The 27,457-nt window shown below is 43.2% G+C and overlaps 1 protein-coding gene across 1 annotated transcript in view; it reads left to right on the top strand.

Moving 5' to 3' along the window:
- The window catches only part of slc4a5b (solute carrier family 4 member 5b), a gene marked incomplete at both ends in the record, with an annotated part of 30,403 nt that extends 5,958 nt beyond the window's left edge, over window positions 1–24,445 (top strand). Inside the window, 24 exons of the mRNA XM_079235272.1 lie at window positions 600–729; window positions 971–1,131; window positions 2,621–2,776; window positions 2,938–3,045; window positions 3,806–3,861; window positions 7,791–7,948; window positions 8,533–8,620; window positions 8,758–8,916; window positions 9,297–9,418; window positions 9,853–10,027; window positions 10,128–10,261; window positions 10,801–10,981; window positions 11,080–11,170; window positions 11,845–11,903; window positions 13,227–13,418; window positions 14,216–14,329; window positions 15,141–15,302; window positions 15,482–15,660; window positions 15,971–16,043; window positions 16,184–16,252; window positions 16,695–16,868; window positions 18,218–18,382; window positions 23,238–23,290; window positions 24,157–24,445. Of these exons, the coding sequence (XP_079091398.1) occupies window positions 600–729; window positions 971–1,131; window positions 2,621–2,776; window positions 2,938–3,045; window positions 3,806–3,861; window positions 7,791–7,948; window positions 8,533–8,620; window positions 8,758–8,916; window positions 9,297–9,418; window positions 9,853–10,027; window positions 10,128–10,261; window positions 10,801–10,981; window positions 11,080–11,170; window positions 11,845–11,903; window positions 13,227–13,418; window positions 14,216–14,329; window positions 15,141–15,302; window positions 15,482–15,660; window positions 15,971–16,043; window positions 16,184–16,252; window positions 16,695–16,868; window positions 18,218–18,382; window positions 23,238–23,290; window positions 24,157–24,445 (3,248 nt within the window). The remainder of the gene's footprint in view (window positions 1–599; window positions 730–970; window positions 1,132–2,620; window positions 2,777–2,937; window positions 3,046–3,805; window positions 3,862–7,790; window positions 7,949–8,532; window positions 8,621–8,757; window positions 8,917–9,296; window positions 9,419–9,852; window positions 10,028–10,127; window positions 10,262–10,800; window positions 10,982–11,079; window positions 11,171–11,844; window positions 11,904–13,226; window positions 13,419–14,215; window positions 14,330–15,140; window positions 15,303–15,481; window positions 15,661–15,970; window positions 16,044–16,183; window positions 16,253–16,694; window positions 16,869–18,217; window positions 18,383–23,237; window positions 23,291–24,156) is intronic.
- Window positions 24,446–27,457: the final 3,012 nt, after the last annotated feature.

Genomic DNA, 27,457 nt, shown 5'->3' with positions numbered 1-27,457 from the left:
GTACCACAAATACAAGATTTACTACGTTTTTATGTTCAATGATGCCTGAAGACGAAGAGTTATGGGACTAAAGTTTCTGTCGCGTCCTCTCACTCTGGCAGTTGGCTCTCCAGTCCGAACATTCTGTGCCATACACACCGTTATAAACTCTCAGAACATTTTCAATAACTTGAACAATGAGCATGAAAACTGTGCTAGCTATTAAAAAATGCCCAATTGGGCAAATCAACTCCAGACTTTTGTCAACGTTTTTAACTGTAAATCATTTATATACGTTAAAGTATGGCGAGTCACTACGGGCACAAAGACGCCAATTTCCACTTTTCACACTTTTTGAGGAAAGGCCGGTCGGATTTCTGCAATATATGAATGTCTCGAAAGTCACAGCACAAGATTCCCCATCAGACGCACGTTTTCATGTATTTCATCATGTGCTGATAACGCTGTGGGAGGAGATGCTCTGCAAAGTTTTGTGGGACTATGATTATGATTATTAAGCCTGCAGGAGAAAGGCAGGTGTGACCTTGATGGGCAGTTGTGACCTTGATGGACAGGTGTGACCTTGATGGACAGGTGGAGGTAACTCTGTCTCTCTGCAGTGTCTCCGGCAGCAGAGCGTCTGCGCCACCTGCTGGTGGAGGACGACAGCACGCCGACGCCCACCATCTTCACTGAGATGGACACGCTGCAGCATGAGGGGGGGGAGCTGGAGTGGAAGGAGTCTGCAAGGTACACACACACACACACACACACATGCTGACATATACACACACACACTGACGTTCACACACACAGCGTTCATTACTTTAGGTTCGGGGTCACCTTTGATGGGCTTTAGAGGTCGAGGGGTCGTGACCTCATGGGTGCAGCTTCACATGACTTCACCTCTACATGTGATTAAATGTGATTCCCGTCGTGAAACAAAATGAAGCGTGACTCCGCTCCGGCGGTCGGAACCCCGTCTCCCCAGGTGGGTGAAGTTCGAGGAGAAGGTGGAGGAGGGCGGCGAGCGCTGGAGCAAACCTCACGTCTCCACGCTGACGCTGCACAGCCTGTTCGAGCTGCGCACCTGCCTGCAGACCGGCAGCATCCTGCTGGACCTGGAGGGATACTCGCTGCCGCAGATCGTGGGTGAGTCCACACACACACACACACACACACGCACACACACACACACATACACACACACACACACACACACACACACACACACACACACACACACATAATTGGGGGCTCATCAGAGCTCAGCAAATCAATGTGGCAAACACATTGCAGCATCGATGTTTTAGCTTCACAGACAGAGTTTCCGTTGCGTTTCATCCTCCTTGATCATCCCACGCTGCAGACACTTGGAATGTGGTTTTAAAACACACTCTAACACTTTAAATTCAGTATTTTTAGTTTCCGGTGCAAGCAGCCGACTCCTCGGTGGTGCATTCAAATGAAATACGTTCCCGGAAGCTTTGCAGTGATGGCTGGACACAGCTCTGTCCTGTTCTCATGAACACAACATGTACGATACACAAAGTCTTAGAACCGATGTTCCATCCGGACAGATCGATGCTGGTTGGTGCCAACGGGATGATTATGCAACGGCCAATCAATCCGCTGTGTCACTACCTATTACACTTCAAGCATTCAGTGTTTTGTTTTGTTTCTCCACTTGGGCCCAACCGAACAAGCGAAAAACATCGTCATCATTTGTACTGGTATTTTCCCATGTTTTTGACGAACTAACTTACAATGCTTTAACACATGAAGCATAGACTTCTATACAACCAGAGGAGTCGCCCCCTGGTGGTCAGGAGAGAGAATGCAGCTTTAACACATGAAGCATAGACTTCTATACAACCAGAGGAGTCGCCCCCTGGTGGTCAGGAGAGAGAATGCAGCTTTAACACATGAAGCATAGACTTCTATACAACCAGAGGAGTCGCCCCCTGGTGGTCAGGAGAGAGAATGCAGCTTTAACACATGAAGCATAGACTTCTATACAACCAGAGGAGTCGCCCCCTGGTGGTCAGGAGAGAGAATGTAGCTTTAACACATGAAGCATAGACTTCTACACAACCAGAGGAGTCGCCCCCTGGTGGTCAGGAGAGAGAATGTAGCTTTAACACATGAAGCATAGACTTCTATACAACCAGAAGAGTCGCCCCCTGGTGGTCAGGAGAGAGAATGCAGCTTTAACACATGAAGCATAGACTTCTATACAACCAGAGGAGTCGCCCCCTGGTGGTCAGGAGAGAGAATGTAGCTTTCACACATGAAGCATAGACTTCTATACAACCAGAGGAGTCGCCCCCTGGTGGTCAGGAGAGAGAATGTAGCTTTAACACATGAAGCATAGACTTCACTGATTAGAATGGAGCTAAAAGGCGGCACAGAAGTCTAGTTTTTCTCAGACGTCTTGAATTACAAATTGATAATAGAATATTATGGTATTTTTCTTTTGCTTAATGACGCCAAACAGAAGCCTACCTCCTCTGGCTTTAAGAAGATGCTGCTGATTAAATAAATCCAGCAAAGCTATATGTTCCTTCTTTGTTTCTACGTTGGTGGTTAAATATCGATGCATAACGAGGCTGCAAACTTTTTTCTTTTCTTTTTTATCCAGATGAGATCGTGGACCGACAGATCGCCGACGGTCTGATTCCTACGGACCTGAAGGAGAAGATCAGCTTCGTGTTGCTCAGGAAGCACCGTCACCAGACCAAGAAGCCCATCCACCGCTCGCTGGCCGACATCGGGAAGTCCTCCACCGCCGCCTCCAGTACGTCTGACCTCGGCTTGAACTTCAACTAAACAAGAAAACTAACCTTCTAATGACATCTTAATGCTTTCTTTGTTTTCTGCCCTGTTTCACCCCTCCTCGTTAAAAACACCTCTTCTGTGCTCGTCGTGTTCACGTCTTCTTCTTCTGCTGCTCGGCAGACCGTAGTCCTCAAGCTAATCTGAGTCATAGCACTAGTTCAGCTTCTGGGACCCACCACTCCACAGAAGACCTACGCTCTCGGCAGTCAAGCAGCCTTAGCCGTCTGCGTGAGTTTGAACACACACACACACACACACACACACACACGCACACACACACACAGTGCAATGTGTACGATCTGGACAGACCAACAGGAGGAGAGCTAGTAACGTGATGGTAAATGATAACGTTCTCATGATGCGTTCAGGCTCTGCTCAGTGAAAATGAGTACCGGCTGAAGGTAAATGATAACGTTCTCGTGATGCTAACATTAGCGGTTAACTGTAGCAACAACAAAAATAAGATTTGTTTTCTTGTTTCTGCCACTTTTGATTCACTTTCGATAAAAAAAAAACAGGAAACATAAAGATGGCCGACGGCAGCGGTTAAGATGATGAGACAGTTATTGTGTCACATGTTGCACACTCACTATGACTATAACATAACTCTCACTTTAATAACTTGTCTGCTTCATTCTGTGTTTTTAATCAACTAAATACCTGAACCCCGCTAACGCCCCGCTAGCGCCCCGCTAGCACCCCGCTAGCGCCCCGCTGCTGCATGAGAGTCTTTGTGTTCATGTGTGACTCCGTCTGGGCGAGGAGGATTATTATGAAACTCGCTGGGGTTTGTTCTCCTTCTCTTTGTTCCAAAAAAGGGAAATAAGTCATTCAATCATTTTAATCCCTTCAGAACCAAAACTGATGACGTTCTGGTAATTGTTGTGGCTTTCATGAACTTTTAATGTTCTTTCTTTCTTCCTTTAAACCTCCAGTGGCATTTGTTTTTGTTTTGTGAAATACATAATAACGTGTGTTTCCCTCTCAGATAACGCTCAGAGCCGCAGCATGAACGACATCTCAGACACGCCGAGCACCGACCAGGTAACCGCCAACGCCAAGCTACTTCGGTTTTAGATTCCGTATTTTTATGGTCATCAAATCCCACGTAAAGACCAAACGCAACTCTCTGAATGCTTCCTGACTCCCAGACGTCAACCTTTAAAAACACAAATACATATTTTCATCAGCAGCTTCCTAAAACATCCGGCATGTTAGTTTATTACCAAACAAACAGGAGGACGCGTGAATTTGTTTGGGGGACTATTTTCAGCGGCGGATGGATTCACGTGTGGTGCTCTAGTGAGTATTTATACGTGTGATTGAGTTAAAAATAAACTACAGTTGTTGTTGTTGTTGTTGCTGTACATGAAGAGGAAGAAGAGATACATTTTACTCGTCAGTTGATACATTTATACATAGACTTCTATACAACCGGAGGAGTCACCCCTTGGTAAATGCAGCTTTAACACATGAAGGAAGCATATACTTCTATACAACCAGAGGAGTCGCCCCCTGGTGGTCAAGAGAGAGAATGCCGCTTTAACACATGAAGCATATACTTCTATACAACCAAAGGAGTCACCCCCTGGTGGTCAGGAGAGAGAATATACATATATAGATACATATATATATATGTATGTATATATACATATAGATAGATAGATAGATAGATAGATAGATAGATAGATAGATACATTTACTACGTTTAAGTGTTCTGATTATGAAAATATTCAGAATTTGAAGCTCGCATACAAACAGAACACTCCATTCAGATATTGAGAATTAAGCCTCGTTCAAATTAAGAAATGTCGGATTTGCAGATATTATTCAGCTTTTAGGAGAATTCCTCTGAGAACGAGGTGCTTACAGCAGTTTGTTTATGAAGGCCTCGCGTCACGTGAATATTACTGGAATGTTAATTTTTCATCAGCCGTATAAACAGCTTAGTGGAAATAATGTGGGGCAGAATATTTCCAGCTTTTCTCTTCAACTGGTTTTTTTGTTTTTTTTGGGAAAAAATTTTGGTTTAGAAATGAAGTCTGTATTTTAGAAACACTTTATTTTTTTAATCTTATTATTATACCAAAGGAATATGCTATTTTGTCATTGAAATATGTTCCAGTTAAAGGGTCAATCCACCCAAATCACATACTGGAGACATATTTTTACCCTGCAAACCAATTTTGTTGAGAAGAGTTTAAAAATAAACATTTCTCAAAAGCTTGCATTTTCCATAAATCCCAGGTGCCCCCAAACTGGGGGCTGAATTCTTCATCAGGAGGTCTTCCTCACTCTCCAAGTCCTCATACTCCATGAATCCACCAGATCCTCTGATGTGACATAGCAAAGAAAACTGCACAGCCTTACAAGAGCATATAAGTCAATGTTACATGTTTATAACACAATTCAACCATAAATATTTACATAAACCATAAATATGACTTGAGAGAGCTCTCCATGTGATGAACATATCTTTTTTCATATCCCTAGCTTGATGCTACACATGATTAGCTCACCTTTCTGGAAAGCTTACGACCTACAGAATCCACCAATACATCAAATCCACTGCCAGCCAGACAAAACCTCAAGATATCAACCACATTCCAGACAAAACACTGAAATATGACTTACTTATGGATAAACAATACTTGGTATGTATTGTACTTACTTATGGATAAACAATACTTGGCATGTATTGTACTTACTTATGGATAAACAATACTTGGTATGTATTGTACTTACTTATGGATAAACAATACTTGGTATGTATTGTACTTACTTATGGATAAACAATACTTGGTATGTATTGTACTTACTTATGGATAAACAGTACTTGGTATGTATTGTACTTACTTATGGATAATCAATACCTGCTTGGTATGTTTTGGTGCATCTGCTTGAGCAGAGCCCCTCTGTTGTGGAACCAGAGGCGTTCAAGGTCCAGGAAGAAAGTTAGGGCATTTTTGCTTTCAGCGGACCTAAACCTACGGTACACGAAATCTGCACTAAATGAATTACTAAAAATATTTAACTTTACTTAATCAAAGTCAAACTTTGTAGAGATACTGTTAACACATAGTGATATTTTATAGTAGGATTCTGCTATATGAACCTCTTAACAGGTCCCACAGGTGTTTTCTGTATATTATACCTTCTGAAGTGACTCAAGTAGCCCATCTGATTGAGGAGATATTCTGTATTTACTATGGGATGCAAACCATTTGGAATTTTTTTAGAAAAATAAATAAGGCCTTGTGAATAGTCTCTCTGCTCTACACTGACGTCATCAGGGTTGCACAGAGGACAAACTAGTAGCGACCCTTTATGTGTAGAAATAGTTAAATTGCCCTTTTTAAATATATATGTATGTATATATATATATATATATATATATATATACATATATATATATATATATATATATATATATATATATATATATATATATATATATATATATACACATATATATGATCCACTGTCAGCTAATCTCCTGTTGCCTGCAGGAGGATAATAATACATCAGGTGGCTTAAAGTGACACCCTGTGTGTGTGTGTGTGTGTGTGTGTGTGTGTGTGTGTGTGTGTGTGTGTTATGAAAAGTTGAGCCCTGTTTTATGAGGACGTATGCACAGTCGTCAGGACAGCGTAATCCCTGTAATCCACTCAGCCGGGTGGCTGTTCAACTTTGTTTGTACCTGTGTGTGTGTGTGTGTGTGTGTGTGTGTGTGTGTGTGTGTGTGTGTGTGTGTGTGTGTGTGTGTGTGTGCAGACTTCTAAACTCCTGAGCTGCATTGTTTGAGTGCGACCACAGGAACTCTCCAGGTTTCAGTCTCCTTTTCATTCCGTCGTGAACGAGCCACAGTAATTCGGTTGTTTTGCTATTCGGGTAAATATCTCCACGAGAACTTCAAAGGGAAGCTTGGAATGGACCCGTCATGTGACCCTGAGGTTTAAATGATTTGTGGGCAGAAGCCGGAGCGGCACCTCCATCCATCTTTGATCTCCTCCAGTAAATACGCGGCTACAGCGCGGCTGCAGATGGCGACTCACGTGGAGTGTGAGGCCGAGGAGCCAGACGTATGGTTTCTCCAGGCCAAGAGAGCGAACTAAGAGCTGAATTAACAGATTACTGCCTCATGCTGCCTTGCTGAGGAGGAGGAGGAGGAGGAGGAGGAGGCAGGGAGGTGGTGTGTTATGATGCAGAACTTCCTCACCGTGTTGTCATGTAATATCGACGCTCGACGTTCAGACTTCCCGCGTCTCGTAAACAAACTAAATGTGATCTTTATTCGGGGCCAATATTCAGTAAAAATATGCAATGACTGCTCCTGAAAATGTTACATTGTGAACAACAGCGACGTTACGTAGCGTAGCTCCTCTGCCTAGCTGTTAGCAGGCCTGCTCGGCTAAAGAGAGGATCTAACGGTAGACCTTCTATTATGTAAATCATTCCCATGATTCATTATGGAGCTAACCGCTAACGCAAGGAGTTTCATTCAGCTAATGTAGTTCAAGCTCCAAACAGTTTATGAATTTACACTTTTTTATTTTTTATTTAATATTTATTATATATAAATACATTTGATATATTTATATATATATAAATATATTTTATATATATATATATATATATATTTTAAATATTGATATATATTATTTTTTTTTTTAATGGATGCTAATTTTAAATATATATATTTTTAAATCTCATGTAACCCCGTTTGACAACCACTGCGTTAGATGCATAGCCAGAGGTTTACCAAAAATGTTAGAATTCATCTTTTAGGTTTCTCACAAATCCATCTAATTCATTTAATTAAAATCTATTCTGTGACTGCTCGCATGATTCCATTGATCACCAGCTTGTTATGCATGCCGACTGATTGTATCACACATGGGCAGATGGGGAAGGTCAGTGCAACATGCCTCCAACAACTCTCTCTCTCTCTCTTTCTCTCTCTCCACTTCCAGCTGAAGAATAAGTTCATGAAGAAGATTCCTCGCGATGCCGAAGCCTCTAACGTCCTGATCGGCGAGGTGGATTTCCTGGCCAAGCCCTTCGTGTCCTTCGTGCGTCTGGCTCAGGCCACGACGCTGGGAGGCCTGACCGAGGTCCCGGTGCCGACCAGGTGAGCAGCTCCTATGGACCCCCTTTAACACCTATGCGTCCCCTTTAACCCCTACACGTCCCCTTTAACTCCTATGCGTCCCCTTTAACTCCTATGTGTCCCCTTTAACCCCTTTACATCCCCTTTAACCCCTATGCGTCCCCTTTAACCCCTATGCGTCCCCTTTTACCCCTATGCGCCCCCTTTAACTCCTATGTGTCCCCTTTAACCCCTTTACATCCCCTTTAACCCCTATGCGTCCCCTTTTACCCCTATGCGTCCCCTTTAACTCCTATGTGTCCCCTTTAACCCCTTTACATCCCCTTTAACCCCTATGCGTCCCCTTTTACCCCTATGCGTCCCCTTTAACCCCTATGCGTCTCCTTTAACTCCTATGCGTCCCCTTCAACCCCTATGAGTCCCCTTTAACTCCTATGTGTTCCCTTTAACCCCTATGCGTCCCCTTTAACCCCTATGCATCCCCTTTAACTCCTATACGTCCCGTTTAACTCCTATGCGTCCCCTTTAATCCGTATGCGTCCCCTTTAAATTATATATTAGTTGTGTATATATAACAAATAACTCTTAACCTTTTGTCCCTGCAGGTTTCTCTTCATCCTGCTGGGCCCACACGGCAAAGCCAAATCCTACAATGAGATCGGCAGAGCTATCGCTACGCTCATGGTGGACGACGTGAGTGACACACTCACACGCACACACATGCACACACACACACACACACACACACACACACACACGCACACACACACACACACACACACACACACACACACACTGATTCACTTTTTATCTCCTTCACTTCCTGTCAGTTGTTCAGCGACGTCGCCTACAAAGCCCGGGACCGCGAGGACCTGATCGCTGGTGTGGACGAGTTCCTAGACGAGGTGATCGTCCTCCCGCCGGGGGAATGGGACCCCAAAATACGCATCGAACCCCCCAAGAAGGTTCCATCGGCGGAAATGAGGCATGTAAACTTAACCACACGTAACCATGTTTAAACTTGAGAAAACAGATCTATTTCTACCGCTAGGGGACAGCAGAAATAAGTTAGTTTTTTATTCCCACATACAGCGGGAGTACCTCCAATGTTCTCTTTTAGCTCCGTATTTGGTCTCCACCACCTCCTAAAAACATGCCTCTTTATGCTCGCTAAATGCTCCGCTTGGTTCAGCGGCTGCTCTCTAGCGGTGTCTCTGCTGAGCTGGGAGAGTCTTTCTACCTCTGAGCCTCGTTCTACCTCTGAGCCTCGTTCTACCTCTGAGCCTCGTTCTACCTCTGAGCCTCGCTCTACCTCTGAGCCTCGCTCTACCTCTGAGCCTCGCTCTGTCTCCGTGTCCGCCGCAGGAAGTCGGTGCTGAACCTAAACGAGCTCGGTCAGATGAACGGCTCGGCTAGCGGGGCGGCTGGAGGAGAAGACGAGGAGTTCCCGGCTCCACACGAGCTCGGAGAGGAGCTGAAATTCACCGGGAGGTAAGAAAAGGACGATATCATATATCATAGATCATATATCAGAGATTGATCAGCCTGCTGGAATCGGCTGATTTTTTTCTTTCTAAAAAAGCGACGAGCAACAAATGAAGTGACATATTCAGAGTCAAGAAATATATTTTGTATATCTTATATTGTAATTAATTTCCATGCATCTCGTCAGGAGGTTTACTGGCAGACGATTAATATACCATGAAACACAAACCTTTACATGTTTGGACATAGATTAATAAATAGTTTTGTATGGAAAAAAAAGATCAATACACATAGTTCTAGATAGATACATAGTTGACTCTCCATAAAAGACCTTCATACACACACTGTATAGAATAATGTCCTCTGGTTATATCTAATGTTCTTTACATGATAAATTGACATTATGAAGGCATTCACATATCTCTCTCTCGTTCCGGCAGGTTCGGAGGCGGCTTGTGGCTCGACATCAAGCGGAAGATCCCGTGGTTCTGCAGCGACATCTACGACGGCTTCCACATCCAGTCCATCTCCGCCGTGCTCTTCATCTACCTGGGCTGCATCACCAACGCCATCACCTTCGGAGGACTGCTGGGGGACGCCACCGACAACTACCAGGTCTCCACGACGGAAAACAAAACTGTCGAGAAGCGGCGGCGCGTCCCACAACGTCTCACTTCCTATTTGTCTCACTTCCTGTTTGCCTCTCCCTTCAAAGGGCGTGATGGAGAGCTTCCTCGGCACCGCCCTAGCGGGGACGGTCTTCTGTGTGTTCGGTGGCCAGCCGCTCATCATCCTCAGCTCAACGGGACCCATTCTCATCTTTGAGAAACTGCTTTATGAATTCAGCAAGTACGTAAAAAAAGCACAGAGGCGTGAACATTGAAATCTTCTCTCAAGCTTAGTTTTGTGTTTTGGGGAGTAATATCATTCTCCTGAAGCGTTGAAAAGAAGAGCTGTAAAAAATGTCAGCGAACCGAAATTCCAGAGTTATATTGGCTAAAAAATAACCTTAAATCTGCAGTTTTTGAAAGCGAAAGTGACCAGAGAATAGACCGAGAGAAGTCCATGCTTCATGTGTTAAAGCTGCATTCTCTCTCCTGACCACCAGGGGGTGACTCCTCAGGTTGTATAGAAGTATATGCTTCACGTGTTAAAGCTGCATTCTCTCTCCTGACCACCAGGGGGCGACTCCTCAGGTTGTATAGAAGTCTATGGAAAATTACTCTACTTCTCTCTTATTTATCTAGATGACTAATAACAAAGTTGAATAATACATCATTTACTTCCTCAGCTGTCGGAATATGAGTGATGATAGTTGCATCATAACCGTGATATTTGGGCGTGATATTTTGAACTGTGGTCTCTAAATGTCGTCTTCTCCTCAACAGGAGCAACGAGATCGACTACATGGAGCTGCGTCTGTGGATCGGCCTCCACTCGTGCCTCCAGTGTTTCGTGCTCGTCCTCTCGGACGCTAGCTACATCATCAAGTACATGACCCGCTTCACCGAGGAGGGCTTCTCCAGCCTCATCTCCTTCATCTTCATCTCGGATGCCATTAAGAAGATGGTGGGCGACGCTTGATTAAAAAAGGGTTCAGACTCTAAATGTTCAGAAAAAGGACGCTTGACATAAATGCAACACACCCCCTGTTTTGTTTTTCACAGGTCGGAGCCTGGAAGTATTACCCGATCAACCGCGGCTTCAAGCCGGATTTCGTCACCTCCTATAGGTGTGAATGCATCGCCCCGGACCAGGGTGAGTCCTCAGACCTCCACTTTTATTCTGTCCTTTTGGTTCATGAGTTTTCTCAGTGTTAAAGTTCATAAATGTCTGCTTGGAATAACCGAAGGATTCGGGAAAATTAATCGTTGAGAGTCAGAGATGACAAATGTTTGGTGTCTCTTTGAGTGAGCTGAGAAGATGGATGTATATTTATTTGTTTAGTTTAGTTTTTTTGTTACTTTATGGGTTAGGGTTATATTACAGCTCCAGTATTCCTGATTAGGAAACAAGTCAACTCTTCTAAGTTATTGGCATGAAAACTATTGATTATTATTAATGTGTGTTTTTAATATTTTAATGTAAATAGTTGCACACATTTGGTCTTTACTCTGTGATGATGTTTGTATCTCGTCTTCTTTCTGCCTCGTCTTTGGATGTTGTCTGACAACGTGAGTATTTACAGTAATATTGTGTTTGGGATCCATTGTCACTCTTCAGAGCTAGAATTTCCAAAATATTTTTGCGTAGTATTCCTTTAACACCCGATATTGTTTCTGTGACAATATTTTAGGTCATTCCTTAAAGTCCTAATTTGTTTTGTGACATTTCCTGCTCATATGTTCTTGAATGAATCCTGATCCACACTGGGTCATCACCTGTCACGTTACCCATAATTCATTGCGGCGTCCCCCTCTTGTGTTCCTCAGCATCTGCTCTGGGCTTCAATGTTTCAGCTCCGCTCGCAGACGATAACTTGACTATGCTGGTGAGTGAAGACGGAAACATCTCACTTCCTCTTTGTGAAGCTAAAGGACAGAAGTCACTGAGGGAGAATTTCACCAAACTAGGACTTCACTCCACAGACGTGTTCATCAAGCATCTCATGGCAGGACAGAAAGACAAAGAGACAGAAAGACAAAGAGACAAAGAGACAAAGAGACAAAGAGACAGAAACACAGAAAGACAAAGAGACAGAGAGACAAAGAGGCAGAGACAGAGAGACAAAGAGACAGAGAGACAGAGAGACAAAGAGACAGAAACACAGATAGACAAAGAGACAGAAAGACAAAGAGACAGAAAGACAGAGAGGCAGGAAGACAAAGAGACAGAGAGACAAAGAGGCAGAGACAGAGAGACAGAGAGACAAAGAGACAGAGAGACAGAGAGACAAAGAGACAGAGAGACAAAGAGACAAAGAGACAGAGAGACAGAGAGGCAGGAAGACAAAGAGACAAAGAGACAGAGAGACAAAGAGACAGAGAAACAAAGAGACAAAGAGGCAGAGACACAAAGAGACAAAGAGACAGAGAGACAAAGAGGCAGAGACAGAGAGACAGAGAGACAAAGAGACAAAGAGACAAAGAGACAGAAACACAGAAAGACAAAGAGACAGAGAGACAAAGAGGCAGAGCCAGAGAGACAAAGAGACAGAGAGACAGAGAGACAAAGAGACAGAGAAACAAAGAGACAAAGAGGCAGAGACACAAAGAGACAAAGAGACAAAGAGACAGAGAGACAAAGAGACAGAAACACAGAAATACAAAGAGACAGAAAGACAAAGAGACAAAGAGACAGAAAGACAGAGAGGCAGGAAGACAAAGAGACAAAGAGACAAAGAGACAGAGAGACAAAGAGGCAGAGACACAAAGAGACAACGAGACAGAGAGACAAAGAGGCAGAGACAGAGAGACAGAGAGACAAAGAGACAGAGAGACAAAGAGACAGAGAGACAAAGAGACAGAGAGACAAAGAGACAGAGAGACAGAGAGACAAAGAGACAGAAACACAGAAAGACAAAGAGACAGAAAGACAAAGAGACAGAAAGACAAAGAGGCAGAGACAGAGAGACAGAGAGACAAAGAGACAAAGAGACAGAAACACAGAAAGACAAAGAGACAGAAAGACAAAGAGACAAAGAGACAGAAAGACAGAGAGGCAGAAAGACAGAGACAGAGAGACAAAGAGACAGAGAGACAGAGAGACAAAGAGACAGAGAGACAGAGAGACAGAGACAGAGAGACAAAGAGACAGAGAGACAGAATTCCCAGAGTTCTGTGTTGTGTTTTCCCATCTCTTTGTCTCTCTGCAGCTGAACCTGACCGGTCTGGACTGGAGCACTCTGAGTAAGAAGGAGTGTGAGCGGTCCGGCGGCCTCCTGGTGGGCAGCTCCTGTAAGTACGTCCCCGACCTGGCGCTCATGTCCTTCATCCTCTTCTTCGGGACCTACTCCATGACGGTGTCCCTCAAGAAGTTCAAGTTCAGCCGCTACTTCCCCACCAAGGTGAGACTTCCTACGCGTTCTCCTCGTGTTCTCCTCGTGTTCTCCTCCATGTTCTCCTCCATGTTCTCCTCGTGTTCTCCATGTTCTCCTCGTGTTCTCCTCGTGTTCTCCTCGTGTTCTTCTCCATGTTCTCCTCCATGTTCTCCATGTTCTCCATGTTCTCCTCGTGTTCTCCTCGTATTCTCCTCCCTGTGTTCTCCTCGTGTTCTCCTCCATGTCCTTTCCTGTTCTCCTCCATGTTCTCCTCCATGTCCTCCATGTTCTCCTCCATGTCCTCCATGTTCTCCTCATGTTCTCCTCATGTCCTCTCCCTGTTCTCCTCATGTTCTCCTCATGTCCTCTCCCTGTTCTCCTCATGTTCTCCTCATGTCCTCTTCCTGTTCTCCTCATGTTCTCCTCATGTCCTCTCCCTGTTCTCCTCATGTTCTCCTCATGTTCTCCTCATGTCCTCTCCCTGTTCTCCTCCATGTTCTCCTCATGTCCTCTCCCTGTTCTCTTCATGTTCTCCTCATGTCCTCTCCCTGTTCTCCTCCCTGTTCTCCTCATGTTCTCCTCATGTCATCTCCCTGTTCTCCTCATGTTCTCCTCATGTCCTCTCCCTGTTCTCCTCCATGTTCTCCTCATGTCCTCTCCCTGTTCTCCTCATGTCCTCTCCCTGTTCTCCTCATGTTCTCCTCATGTCCTCTCCCTGTTCTCTTCATGTTCTCCTCATGTCCTCTCCCTGTTCTCCTCATGTTCTCCTCATGTCCTCTCCCTGTTCTCCTCCATGTTCTCCTCCTCTCCTGGACGTTCTCCAGCTGCGGTCCCTGCTCAGTGACTTCTCCATCATGATCTCCATACTGGTGTTCTGTGGTCTGGACGTCCTGATGGAGCTGGACACGCCCAAGCTGCTCGTCCCCACGGAGATCAAGGTCCCTCGTCCGCCTCTCTCTCTTTCCCTGAACGTTGTTGGTTTACGTCTCTTCCTCCAGAACATCTCGTTTCTTATGGATTCATAATCTACTCGTTTGATTCATAAATGATTTATTTCACCGTGAATAACTTCTCTTTTCTCTTTTCTTTTTCTTCCTGTGTTCACCTCCTCCTGTTTTTGTACTTCCTACATATTCGTCTCCTCTCTCCTCCACTCCTCCTCCTCCTCTCCTCCTCCCCCCCTCCCGCCCCCTCCTCCCCAGCTGAGGAAGCTAATCAGTGATTTCTCCATCTTCATGTCCATCATGTCCTTTGTGGGTCTGGACATGTTGATGGGTTTAGAGACGCCCAAACTAATCGTTCCCACTGAGTTCAAGGTATTTGGCTCCTCCCCCTGAAGCTCCTCCCCCTGAAGCCCTGCATGTGTAGCGCTCTGCCCCCGGTGGCGAACGCATGAATTACAGTATTTTACTGTTTACTGCATGTATCAAACAGCCATAGATACATTTACGGATCATCACCGTTTATTGTAAATAAATACACAATAGACGTGAATATATATATACGTATATATATATATATATACGTATATATATATACGTATATATAGATATATATATATATCTATATATATATACGTATATATATATATTATATGTAATATAAATATGAAAATGTACAATATATAATATATGAATATGAAAAACAAACAATAAAAAAGATCTGTATATTTATTTGTGTGTGTGTGTGTGTGTGTGTGTGTGTGTGTGTGTGTGTGTGTGTGTGTGTGTGTGTGTGTGTGTGTATCAGCCCACCCGTCCTGACCGCGGCTGGCTGGTGATGCCCTTCGGTAAGAACCCCTGGTGGTGGTACATCGCCAGCTCCGTCCCCGCGCTCCTCGTCACCATCCTCATCTTCATGGACCAGCAGATCAGCGCCGTCATCGTCAACCGCAAAGAGAACAAGTTGAAGGTGAATGGAGGTCACGGACCGATACAAAAAGTATTTGTCATAATGCAGGAGTGAAAACACACAACAAGTGAAGCTGGAGCATAATGTGTTACACATAGTGTGTGTGACACAGTGGAGCCACTCTGGCCTCTGCTGCCCCCTGCAGGCCATTAAAGGCACTGTTCTCCTCCTGCCTGCAGAAGGGCTGCGGGTACCACTTGGACCTGTTCTGGGTCGGGGTCCTGATGGCCGTGTGCTCCTTCATGGGTCTGCCCTGGTACGTCGCCGCCACCGTCATCTCCATCGCTCACATCGACTCGCTGAAGATGGAGAGCGAGTCCAGCGCCCCGGGGGAGCAGCCGCAGTTCCTGGGGGTCCGGTGAGTGTGTGTGTGTGTGTCTATAGGTGTGTGTGTCTGTGTGTGTGTGTTTCCACTGAACAATAATAATAATACAATTGTGTGAGTCTTTATTAATAAATCTCCTCATTTAATAATGAATATTCTTTAATAATACATCTCTTTATTAATGAGTGTTTCTTTAATAATAAACCTTGTTATTAATGAGTCTTTATTTAACAATACATCTCTTTATTAATGAGTCTTTATTTAAGAATACATCTCTTTATTAATGAGTCTTTATTTAATAATGCATCTTCTTTGATAATAAACCTCTTCATTCATATCTCAGGGAGCAGCGGCTGACGGGCATCCTGGTGTTTGTTCTCACTGGACTTTCCATCTTTCTGGCTCCGGTTCTTCAGGTTTGTTCCTTAAGGATCACGTGAACGTTCTGTGTTTCCACTCAGTATTATTATTGTTATTATTATTATTATTATTATTATTATTATTATTATTATTATTATTATTATCATTATCAGTATGTTAACGTGTCTCTCTGCAGTACATCCCGATGCCCGTCCTGTATGGAGTGTTCCTCTACATGGGCGTGGCCTCCCTCAGTGGCATCCAGGTAGATATATGACATTCATGCCCGCCCCCTTTTCATGCCCCGCCCCCCGGCTTTCACAGGTGCGAATCAAACAAAACAAAACCAGTTTTTTTATTGACTAGTTTGATCAATACATGTTTGATAAAGAACATGCTATAATGTAAGCATAAGATATAACTGTATATATATATATATATATATATATATATATATATATATATATATATATATATATATATATATATATATAAATGTATATTCAATAATAAAGTACCATATAGAGACATAAAGTATCATATAGAGACATAAAGTATCATATAGAGATATAAAGCATCATATTATAGAGACATACAGTAATATAGAGAGATATAAGTATCATATTATAGAGACATAAAGTATAATATTATAGAGACATGCAGCACCATGAAGGAGAACAGACAGGAAGTCCCTCCTCTCGTTGCAGTTCTGGGAGCGCATCAAGCTCTACCTCATGCCGCCCAAACACCAACCCGACTTCTCCTTCCTGCGCCACGTGCCGCTGAGGCGCGTCCACCTCTTCACGCTGGTGCAGATCATCTGTCTGGCCGTCCTCTGGGTCCTAAAGTCCACCTTCCTGGCCATCATCTTCCCAGTGATGGTAAGTCTGGCATCCATCTTTAATACGCTGGTAGACTGGGAGCCGACTGCCGACTGTCCAGGATTCACCTCAATTATTTACAGCATGGTACCTGAACGCCTCCTCCTTGTAGCCCCTGTATTCTTTACAGCCTGGTACCTGAACGCCTCCTCCTTGTAGTACCTGTATTGTTTACAGCGCGGTACCTGAACGCCTCCTCCTTGTAGTACCTGTATTGTTTACAGCGTGGTACCTGAACGCCTCCTCCTTGTAGCACCTGTAACAGGGCGTTCTTCACAGTGTGGTACCTGATCGCCTCCTCCTTGTAGTACCTGCGTTCTTCACAGCCTGGTACCTGAACGCCTCCTTCTTGTAGTACCTGCGTTCTTCACAGCGTGGTACCTGAACGCCCCCTCCTTGTAGTACCTGCGTTCTTCACAGCGTGGTACCTGAACGCCCCCTCCTTGTAGTACCTGCGTTCTTCACAGCGTGGTACCTGAACGCCCCCTCCTTGTAGTACCTATATTCTTCACAGCGTGGTACCTGAACGCCCCCTCCTTGTAGTACCTGCGTTCTTCACAGCGTGGTACCTGAACGCCCCCTCCTTGTAGTACCTATATTCTTCACAGCCTGGTACCTGAACGCCCCCTCCTTGTAGTACCTGCGTTCTTCACAGCGTGGTACCTGAACGCCCCCTCCTTGTAGTACCTATATTCTTCACAGCCTGGTACCTGAACGCCCCCTCCTTATAGTACCTATATTCTTCACAGCGTGGTACCTGAACGCCCCCTCCTTGTAGTACCTATATTCTTCACAGCCTGGTACCTGAACGCCCCCTCCTTATAGTACCTATATTCTTCACAGCGTGGTACCTGAACGCCCCCTCCTTATAGTACCTATATTCTTCACAGCGTGGTACCTGAACGCCCCCTCCTTGTAGTACCTATATTCTTCACAGCCTGGTACCTGAACGCCCCCTCCTTGTAGTACCTATATTCTTCACAGCCTGGTACCTGAACGCCCCCTCCTTATAGTACCTATATTCTTCACAGCGTGGTACCTGAACGCCCCCTCCTTATAGTACCTATATTCTTCACAGCGTGGTACCTGAACGCCCCCTCCTTATAGTACCTATATTCTTCACAGCGTGGTACCTGAACGCCCCCTCCTTATAGTACCTATATTCTTCACAGCGTGGTACCTGAACGCCCCCTCCTTATAGTACCTATATTCTTCACAGCGTGGTACCTGAACGCCCCCTCCTTATAGTACCTATATTCTTCACAGCGTGGTACCTGAACGCCCCCTCCTTGTAGTACCTATATTCTTCACAGCCTGGTACCTGAACGCCCCCTCCCTCCTCTCTCCAGATCCTGGGTCTGCTGGTGGTGAGGAAGCTGCTGGACTTCATGTTCTCGCAGCACGACCTCGCCTGGCTGGACGACATCCTGCCGGACAAAGACAAGAAGAAGAAGGAGGACGACAAGACGACGAAGAAGGAGAAGAAGAAGGCGGAGCCCGAGAGCGACGAGGAGGTGAGGAGGACAAAGCTGACTTCAGCGTGCCTTTGAATGTGTGTGTCCATGCTGTGTGTGTTGTCTCTGCCACTAACAGTGTGTGTTTCTCTGCCCACAGTGCTGCTGAAGGCACTGTTCTCTCTCGTGTCCATCCTCCTCTAACGCGTCTGTCTGCTTGTCGCTCACCAGCTTCTGCTTCAAGGAGAAAAGCTCTGTGTGTTTTTGACAAAATTCCCGTGAAAAGACAAAAAAACAACTTTGTTTTAAAGGAGAAATTTAATCCTGAAGTTTAAATATTTGAAAAACAAACAAAACGAAGAAGATGGATCACCAAACTGAGAAATTAGAGTAAAAGTGGCTGAATATAAGCTTTACATCTCCTTGTGTGTTATTTGTAGACTTAAAGTTATTGTAATTATGTTTTGGGGACACAGAGCATCTTCCAACTCCTCTTTTTAATATATTTGTATTTCACTCTTTTTGTGTCTGTGTTTTTGTTTGTTTTTAACCCTTCTGTCAATATTCTTTTAATGTTTTTGTCCTTTTTTGCTCTTTTGTTTGTAAAACACAAAACATGTTATTTGCATTGAACTTATCTGTAAACTCGAAAACCAATAAATATAATTAAAATAAAAAAGGGGGATCACAAATATATAAATTGTAATTTTTATTTAAAAAAAACAATCCTCATAATTTCCTAAAACAGCTGTTGGCTGTAACTTTGACCAAACACACAGGAGGCCATAACTAAAGAATATGTGTGTAACTTATGAATGAAGGAGCTGATATGTTTTTAATGCACCTCTTGGCTCACGAGCTGTTTGATGATAACACAAATAAAGGAAACGTGGAGTCTTGTTCTTTACTCCCAGTTTGTCCCGCATGCCGACCTCTTCGTCTCTTTGTCCCTCAGCCCGGTAGCTCCGCCTCCCCTCCAGTGAAGGTTCCCATGGAGACCACGGAGCCCCTCCCCCTCCTCATTAACCCCTCCCACCCAAACCTCTGATTGTGAGTTGAGCGACTCTCCTTCATCTGTCCGCTGTGTTTAAATGTTTGATATCATTTATTGAATGTGAGTGATGAGTATTTGGTTGCTCTTGCACATGGAGGATCTTTTTAGCACACAATAATATATATATATATATATATATATATATATATATATATATATATATATATATTTTATAGTATATATGTATGTCGAAAAAAAATATGTCTTAGTATAGCATCTTAGAACATGTCATTAAAAGTAAGAGGAAAGCATAATATGACAAATGACAAAAAAGTCATAGTATAATGTCGAAAATAAGTAAATAAATAAATATGTCATTATGTTCTGTCTAAAAAATTATAAAGCATGTTAAAAGTGTAATTAAAAGATCTAGAAAGGTCTAGATTAGCATGTCGAAAACAAGTTATATATGTCATAGTATGGTATGTTGAATAAAATGTCACAGTATACTATGTCAAAAGAACATCATAAAAAAAGCTGTCGAAAAATATGAAAAAAGTTATATCGAAAAAAGTTATAAATATATCTTAGTATATATATAGCATGTTAGAACATGTCATTTTTTGCATGTCAGAAAAAATAAGAGTAAAACATAATTTTTTGAGACGTTTAATGTCCCTCCAGGTTGCCACAGAAACCGGACCAGACGAGCTTAGAAGTCTTTAACACAGATTTCTTTAGTTAACAACAGTAAATAAGTCCAAATGTGGAAGTCAGTCGTGAGTCATTTGAACATGTTTGGATATGAAGATGTGTTCAGCAAACACAACGAAACATCAGCAGCTGAAGAGAGAGAGACTCTGTGGGTAAGACCCAAGACCTGGGCCCTGGAAGACCAGAGACATGAACCTAGTAGGGAACAAGACCTGGGCCCTGGAAGACCAGAGACATGAACCTAGTAGGGCCCAAGACCTGGGCCCTGGAAGACCAGAGACATGAACCTAGTAGGGAACAAGACCTGGGCCCTATTCTTCGTACCTGGTTTATTGAGTTAGCTGGCAAATTTTCAAGGATAAGATGACGTAGGTCAGGCTTTTCGGTTCCTCGAAGCAACTTTAGAAAAATCACCATAGCAACACATCCACAAATGTTAACCTGCACAGGCTAACTGAAATTCACTGGATAAGCTGGCCACTCCCACATGACAAAAAAGCAGCTCCCTTCCTCATTGATGAAGGAGCGATATTAGTTATATTAGTTTTATAGGGAGAGAGTTCTTCCAGATCGCCAAGATCCGTTATCACATCATGATGACTTCCTGTTAGAGCTCACATCATGATGACTTCCTGTACGAGCTCACATCATGATGACTTCCTGTACGAGCTCACATCATGATGACTTCCTGTACGAGCTCACATCATCATGATGACTTCCTGTTAGAGCTCACATCATGATGACTTCCTGTTAGAGCTCACATCATGATGACTTTCTGTATGAGCTCACATCATCATGACTTCCTGTTAGAGCTCACATCCTCATGACTTCCTGTTAGAGCTCACATCCTCATGACTTCCTGTTAGAGCTCACATCCTCATGACTTCCTGTTAGAGCTCACATCCTCATGACTTCCTGTTAGAGCTCACATCCTCATGACTTCCTGTTAGAGCTCACATCCTCATGACTTCCTGTTAGAGCTCACATCCTCATGACTTCCTGTTAGAGCTCACATCCTCATGACTTCCTGTTAGAGCTCACATCCTCATGACTTCCTGTTAGAGCTCACATCATGATGACTTCCTGTACGAGCTCACATCATGATGACTTCCTGTACGAGCTCACATCCTCATGACTTCCTGTACGAGCTCACATCATGATGACTTCCTGTACGAGCTCACATCATCATGACTTCCTGTTAGAGCTCACATCATCATGACTTCCTGTTAGAGCTCACATCATCATGACTTCCTGTATGAGCTCACATCATGATGACTTCCTGTTAGAGCTCACATCCTCATGACTTCCTGTTAGAGCTCACATCCTCATGACTTCCTGTTAGAGCTCACATCCTCATGACTTCCTGTTAGAGCTCACATCCTCATGACTTCCTGTTAGAGCTCACATCCTCATGACTTCCTGTTAGAGCTCACATCATCATGACTCCCTATACAATCGATTCTGCCGGCAAGGAATCATTTATTTACGAGAGCTTCTCGAGTCGCGGACATGGATCACTGCCCATTGCCCGTCTCACAGACATAGACTATCAGTCGCTGCATGGCGTGCCGTAATGTTTATTTAGCGCTTAAGAAACGTTTGGATGTGTTGAAAGCACTCATAATTACATGACAGTGTGATTAGTACACCATACATATCATTATTGTAGAACATGATTAAGGTGATTGTGATAAGAATACAGAGAATCACACACAATTTATTTTCACTGCTTCAATTGATACATACTGATCCGCCCATACACATATTCAAACTCCTAGTATATGGTAATCTACACATGAATATACACATATATAGTACATGATACATACGCGCATACAGTAAATATATCCTCATAAGTATATATTTATTTGTCTACTACTGCCAGCAGGCACATTTAATTATATATAATCTGATTGATTTGGGTGACGAAGCACGTAAAATTAGCCGATACATTTTCCCAACACTGACGCATTTATATTTACTATACTTATATATTTGCGACGTTTATGTCTCTCAGCGGGGTAATCGCAACGCCTTTGCTGTGAATGGTTAAAGTCTTGACTTCCTCATATGCCTTCATGATCATCTCCTGCTTCTCATCAGAGAAATAAAAAGAGGTTCCTCTGAGTTTATTTGCCATTGTACTGTTAGAACATCGTGGTGTCAGTGCTCCATTATTATCCTTCTGACGAGGAGCGGGCACGATCATTTATCCAGATGACTGACGTCTAGCTAGAATTAACGAGACCGTTTCAGCACGGATCAGCTGTGGAGAAACCGACTTAGCCTGATGTCAATCATCTCGCTAATTTAAGCTGGATAATAGGACATTTGCTCGACTTTGTTGAACCATGTACGAAGAATAGGGACATGAACCTGGTAGACATTCAAAAAGGTACATTATATAGCATGTCAAAAACAGATCATGAACAAAGGCTTTACTATAGCATGTCGACAAAAAAGTTATATATAGTATGTGATATAAAACATGAAAAACAAAAATCATAGTTCAGCATGTCGAAAAATTTAATTGAAAAAAGTCACATTATAGTACGACAAAATGTGCCAAAAGTGTAACAATGTAACAAAAGTGTAAAAAAAAATACAAAGGATAGTATGCGGAACAATGTAACAAAATCATTGATAGTATGTGGAACAATGCAACAAAGTCAAAGGATAGTGTGTGAAACAATGTAACCAAAGTGGAACAATGTGACAAAAGTCAAAGGGCAGTATGTGGAACAATCTAACAAACGTGGAACAATGTAACACATGTCAAAGGACAGTATGTGGAACAATGGAACAAAAGTCAGTGAAGTTGAACAATTTCAATAAAAAAAGACATAGTGTAAATGGACGCAAAAATGACATGAAAATCTGATAAGAAAGTCATGAGTGGATAAATGTCATTGTACCACATTCAGTGTAGAATGTCATAAATCTGTTATTTTAAAAGTCATACAAGTGGAACGGTCATTGATGAAATAAACGTGTAAATATTAACAGCATATTTTATGTTTTACACTTTGAGAATCACTTATTTTTGTTTATGTTCATCTTTATCATCTTTGTGTCTCTGTGTTTGTATTCATGCATTTACCTGCCTGTGTATGCGTGTCTGTATATATATATATATATATATATATATATATATATATATATATATATATATATATGCACTGTATATATCTGTGTGTTTTCTTACAGGAGATGAACCCGTACTCCACAGTCACATCTGATCAAAATGAATTAGACCGCAGGTACTGAAGCTGCACCTTCATTACCCCTAAGTGACCTGACACCTGTCACCTGACACTGACACCTGACACTGACAGGTCACCTAACACCTGACACCCAACACCCTCACCTGACACCTGTTTGTTTCATCACTTTATTAATAATAAAGACAAACCTCTAAAAAAAATGCCATTATCATTTAGTCTGACGATTCCTGTCTTGACCGCCAACAGATTTTTTTCCTGGATTTAATTATTGTTATATTTATTTATTATATATGTTTTAAGTATCTCAAATAATAAATCTGTCATCAAAGTAGTTGCAGAATAATGTTTGGACTAATAGTTATATTCAGATCGGATTCAGAACACATGTGATCAATTCATCAGAAAGGTGAGATTTGCTTTTAAGTTTAAAAAAATAAAATAAAAAGGACATCAAATTACCCAGCAGCCCCTCTGCTCTCTCTGACTTCCGGTCACTGCAGCTTTAGTTCTGGTGGATCAACATCGCCCCCTACTGTCAGTCAGGCATAACACAAACCAGCATTTATTTTATTAATATTTATTGAGAAAATAAATTCAAACAACCTCTTAAGAAGTCTCAAATTACAGACATGCTAGGAATAAAAAATAAAAATAAATGCAAGCTATAAAGTTAAGAAAACTACTTCAGATCATTTTCTTGAATAAAACAATATTAATTGATCGTTTTAGTTTTCCGACTGCACCTTCAACGACACATTTCTCCCATTCTTTAAAAACACTGTATCTTTACACCAGTGCTCCCAGTCTGTCAGTAACAGAGTGACCCAGTGCTCCCAGTCTGTCAGTAACAGAGTGACCCAGTGCTCCCAGTCTCCCAGTAACAGAGTGACCCGGTTCCACAGCCTCACCCTGCACCTGAGGATCTGCTGCCCCTCCCCCGCTCACTCGCTCAGCTCCAGCTTCGCCGGGGAGGCGCCGGCCCACCTGCAGCCGGCCGGCCCCCAGGTGAGCCCCCAGGTGAGCCCCCAGGTGAACATCCAGGTGGACTCGGACTTCGAGGATCCGGACTTCTTCTCTGGACGACAGCGCCGCCTTCAGGAACCTCAGGACATGCGGCCTCCGGGGGGAAAAAACAGAGACTTCCAGAAGAAACGCCGCGCGCACTTTGATGACTCAGAGACCATCCTTTAGACCAGAGGGGGGCAAACTACGGCTTCTCCGTTCCCAAGTTCAGTTTCCCGAAGCACGATGACCACAACAGACCAGCGCTGATGTTTCTTCATGAGTATTTATTGCACAGCCTCTTTTAGGCTTCTCGTGTGTTCTGCTGCAGCAGAAAGACCGCTGTAAGGCTTTCTGCTGCGCACACGAAAAGCCTATGTGTGCAGTATATAAGCATGAAGAAACATCAACGCTGGTCTGTTGTGGTCATCGTGCGTTGGGAAAATCAAGTCGGGAGCAGAGAGGCGTTCCAGCGGTCTGTAGCGCCGTGCGGACCGCTGCCTGCCGAGTTCTGCTGGACTAGAGCGACACACAACACTTGCTGTGCTGCTGGTCCATTCCACCCCTCCCCCACTGATCCCACAGACAAGGCCACACTTTCTTATTTTTATATTACCGTAATATACCGCAAAACACTGAAAAGCTCCACTTCTTAGCGGTCAGAATCCTTTTTAATTATGTCGTAAAGCGTTAACTTTAGAAGCATTACGGTAATATGAATCACTTTCTGTCGCCGCAGACAGGGTTTGTACTCCAACAGGTTTAGAGTTGTAAATGAACTGACAGCTGCATGCAGAGTGTTTTTCCTCAGTATAACTAACATAACTAACCACATTCCACCCTGCGCGCTCATGTCACGTGACATATAGGGTTCTGTCTGCCAGCCTCCTGCAGTGATCCCTTCTGTCACAATGAGTGGACCCAAGAAGAGACAAGTCCACAGTGAGAGCACCAAGGCAAGTTTTTTGCTAGCATTCAAATCAGCAAAAGCCAGCAAGCCTTTCTCTGAAGGAGAGTTTTTGAAAGAATGTATGGTAGAAACAGCAGGTCTCTTATGTCCAGAGAGCAAAAACTAATTTGAAAAACTGAGTTTATCAGGCAGAACAGTGACTCGGCGTGTAGAACAAATGGATGAAGATTTAACCAGCGAGTTGAACAAAAAAGCTGAGTCATTACGTTATATTCTCCCACCGCCCCCTGCCGGCCTCGCCGTCCTCCAGTGTAGAGCCACGGGTCTCACACCGCCCAGCACCCCCTGTGGCGGACCACAGGCTCCCCACCTTCCCTTTGGCTCCAGTGATCTGTTTATCAGATACTCTCATGTGGTCTGCATTTGGGTCCTAAACATTGTCCTCACAAACACTCTCCATCCATCTGATTCTGGCCCGTCTGTCAAATTTTTTTTATTCAATGTGGCCCCTGAGCCAAAAAGTTTGCCCACCCCTGCTTTAGACACACACACACACACACACACACACACACACACACACACACACACACACACACGCACACACACAGACACACACACACACACACACACACACACAGACACACACACACACACACACACACACACACACACACACACACACACACACAGACACACACACACACACACACACACACACACACACACACACACAGCCTAATTAGCATACAGGAAGTGCTCTTATTAACTAATTGACGCTTCCTGATAAAAGCTGCAAAGAAACAACAAACAATGTGTTAATGATTCATAATAAATACATGAAACCCCGTTTCTGTAACCTGCATTAGACATCAGACTTATTGATCATAGTTATTGATCAGACTTATTGATCATAGTTTTTGATCAGACTTATTGATCAGAGGATTTGTTTGTCTCTTTTTCTTCTTTCTTGTGCATTTACAGATGAATATGATTGACTTGATGTTTTATGTTCACTGTGGATGTAAAACCCTGAACATGTAATAAAAGCATTCAAATCCATTTATGTTGGTGTAATTATACTCGTGTACTTCAGGAATAGTTTCAGTTATGACTGAAATTAGTAAGATTTTATTATCATCATTATTATTTTCTCAGATTTGATACAATAAGCTTGTTTTTGCATTAATGTCCGGCCCCACGCTGTGATATTAATGATGCGGCCTCTGGCTCATTAAAGTTATGCACGCAGCAGGAAACCTTCTGCAGCTGCTCGTCCTCCTCTTCCTCCTCTTCCTCCTCTTCCTCAGCGCCGCTGGGGAAGAGGGTTCATGTGCAGAATAAACACTAAACAAGTTTATTCTCAAACTGGATGGAAGCCATGAAAGTTAATACAAATATGTTTTTTTACAACTATTAAAATCTTACTGTGACGCAAGGAGTCAGGAGACATTTTGCATTAAGACAAAGGTGACTAAAGGAAAGCCGGCTCTCTTTTCTCTTTCCAGAAACCCTGTTAATTAAAGTGTCTCTTTTTAAAACGTGCAAAGCTTTGAGTCAGATACAGAATAATAATACAAAAGAACACATTTTGATTTGAAAGCATCAGAAGGTCGAGGACTGTTCCTCTAAAAAGCAGCAGATGGAGTCAAGAGGAAAATGTTCTATTATCATTTTTTCACATTATTTTTGTTAAAAACATTCATATAAAACATCTGAAATCTTGGATGCAAAATGAAGCCAAATTAAATGTGCAATACATCCATATTTGAAATGAATAGGAGACTTTGAGAGACAGGTAAAAATATGTTTTCATTAACTGCCAAAGAGTTGGTTCTGCCGGAAAATAAATCTGAGATCAAATATATATGCGGCTCCTAAAAAAAAATCAACAATCAAAAATCAAAAACCACACCAAAGAATCCATCAGACTGCTTCAATATTTAGAAAGTCTTTTGTACTTTTTTTATTCAGGTTTTACCATTTATTTAGGGAAACTGTTAACATCGGTCTTCTCATAATGAAAATGTACATTTATCAATCTGCATAAAACATCACATGTACAGTAGACATCAAAATAAATACGTCATCTGGTGGGTGGAGCTCCGTCGGTTCACTACAGCGACTCACGCTAACCGCCGCGCGCTCGATTCCCAAGTCGGTCCGGACCTGGAGGCTCTGAGGCCGGACCTGGAGGCTCTGAGGCCGGACCTGGAGGCTCTGAGGCCGGACCTGGAGGCTCTGAGGCCGGACCTGGAGGCTCTGAGGCCGGACCTGGAGACTCTGAGGCCGGA

The sequence above is a fragment of the Taurulus bubalis genome (genome assembly GCF_910589615.1).
Source record: "Taurulus bubalis genome assembly, chromosome: 19".
Lineage (NCBI taxonomy): Eukaryota > Metazoa > Chordata > Actinopteri > Perciformes > Cottidae > Taurulus > Taurulus bubalis.
This window is presented reverse-complemented; position numbering and strand designations above follow the sequence as displayed.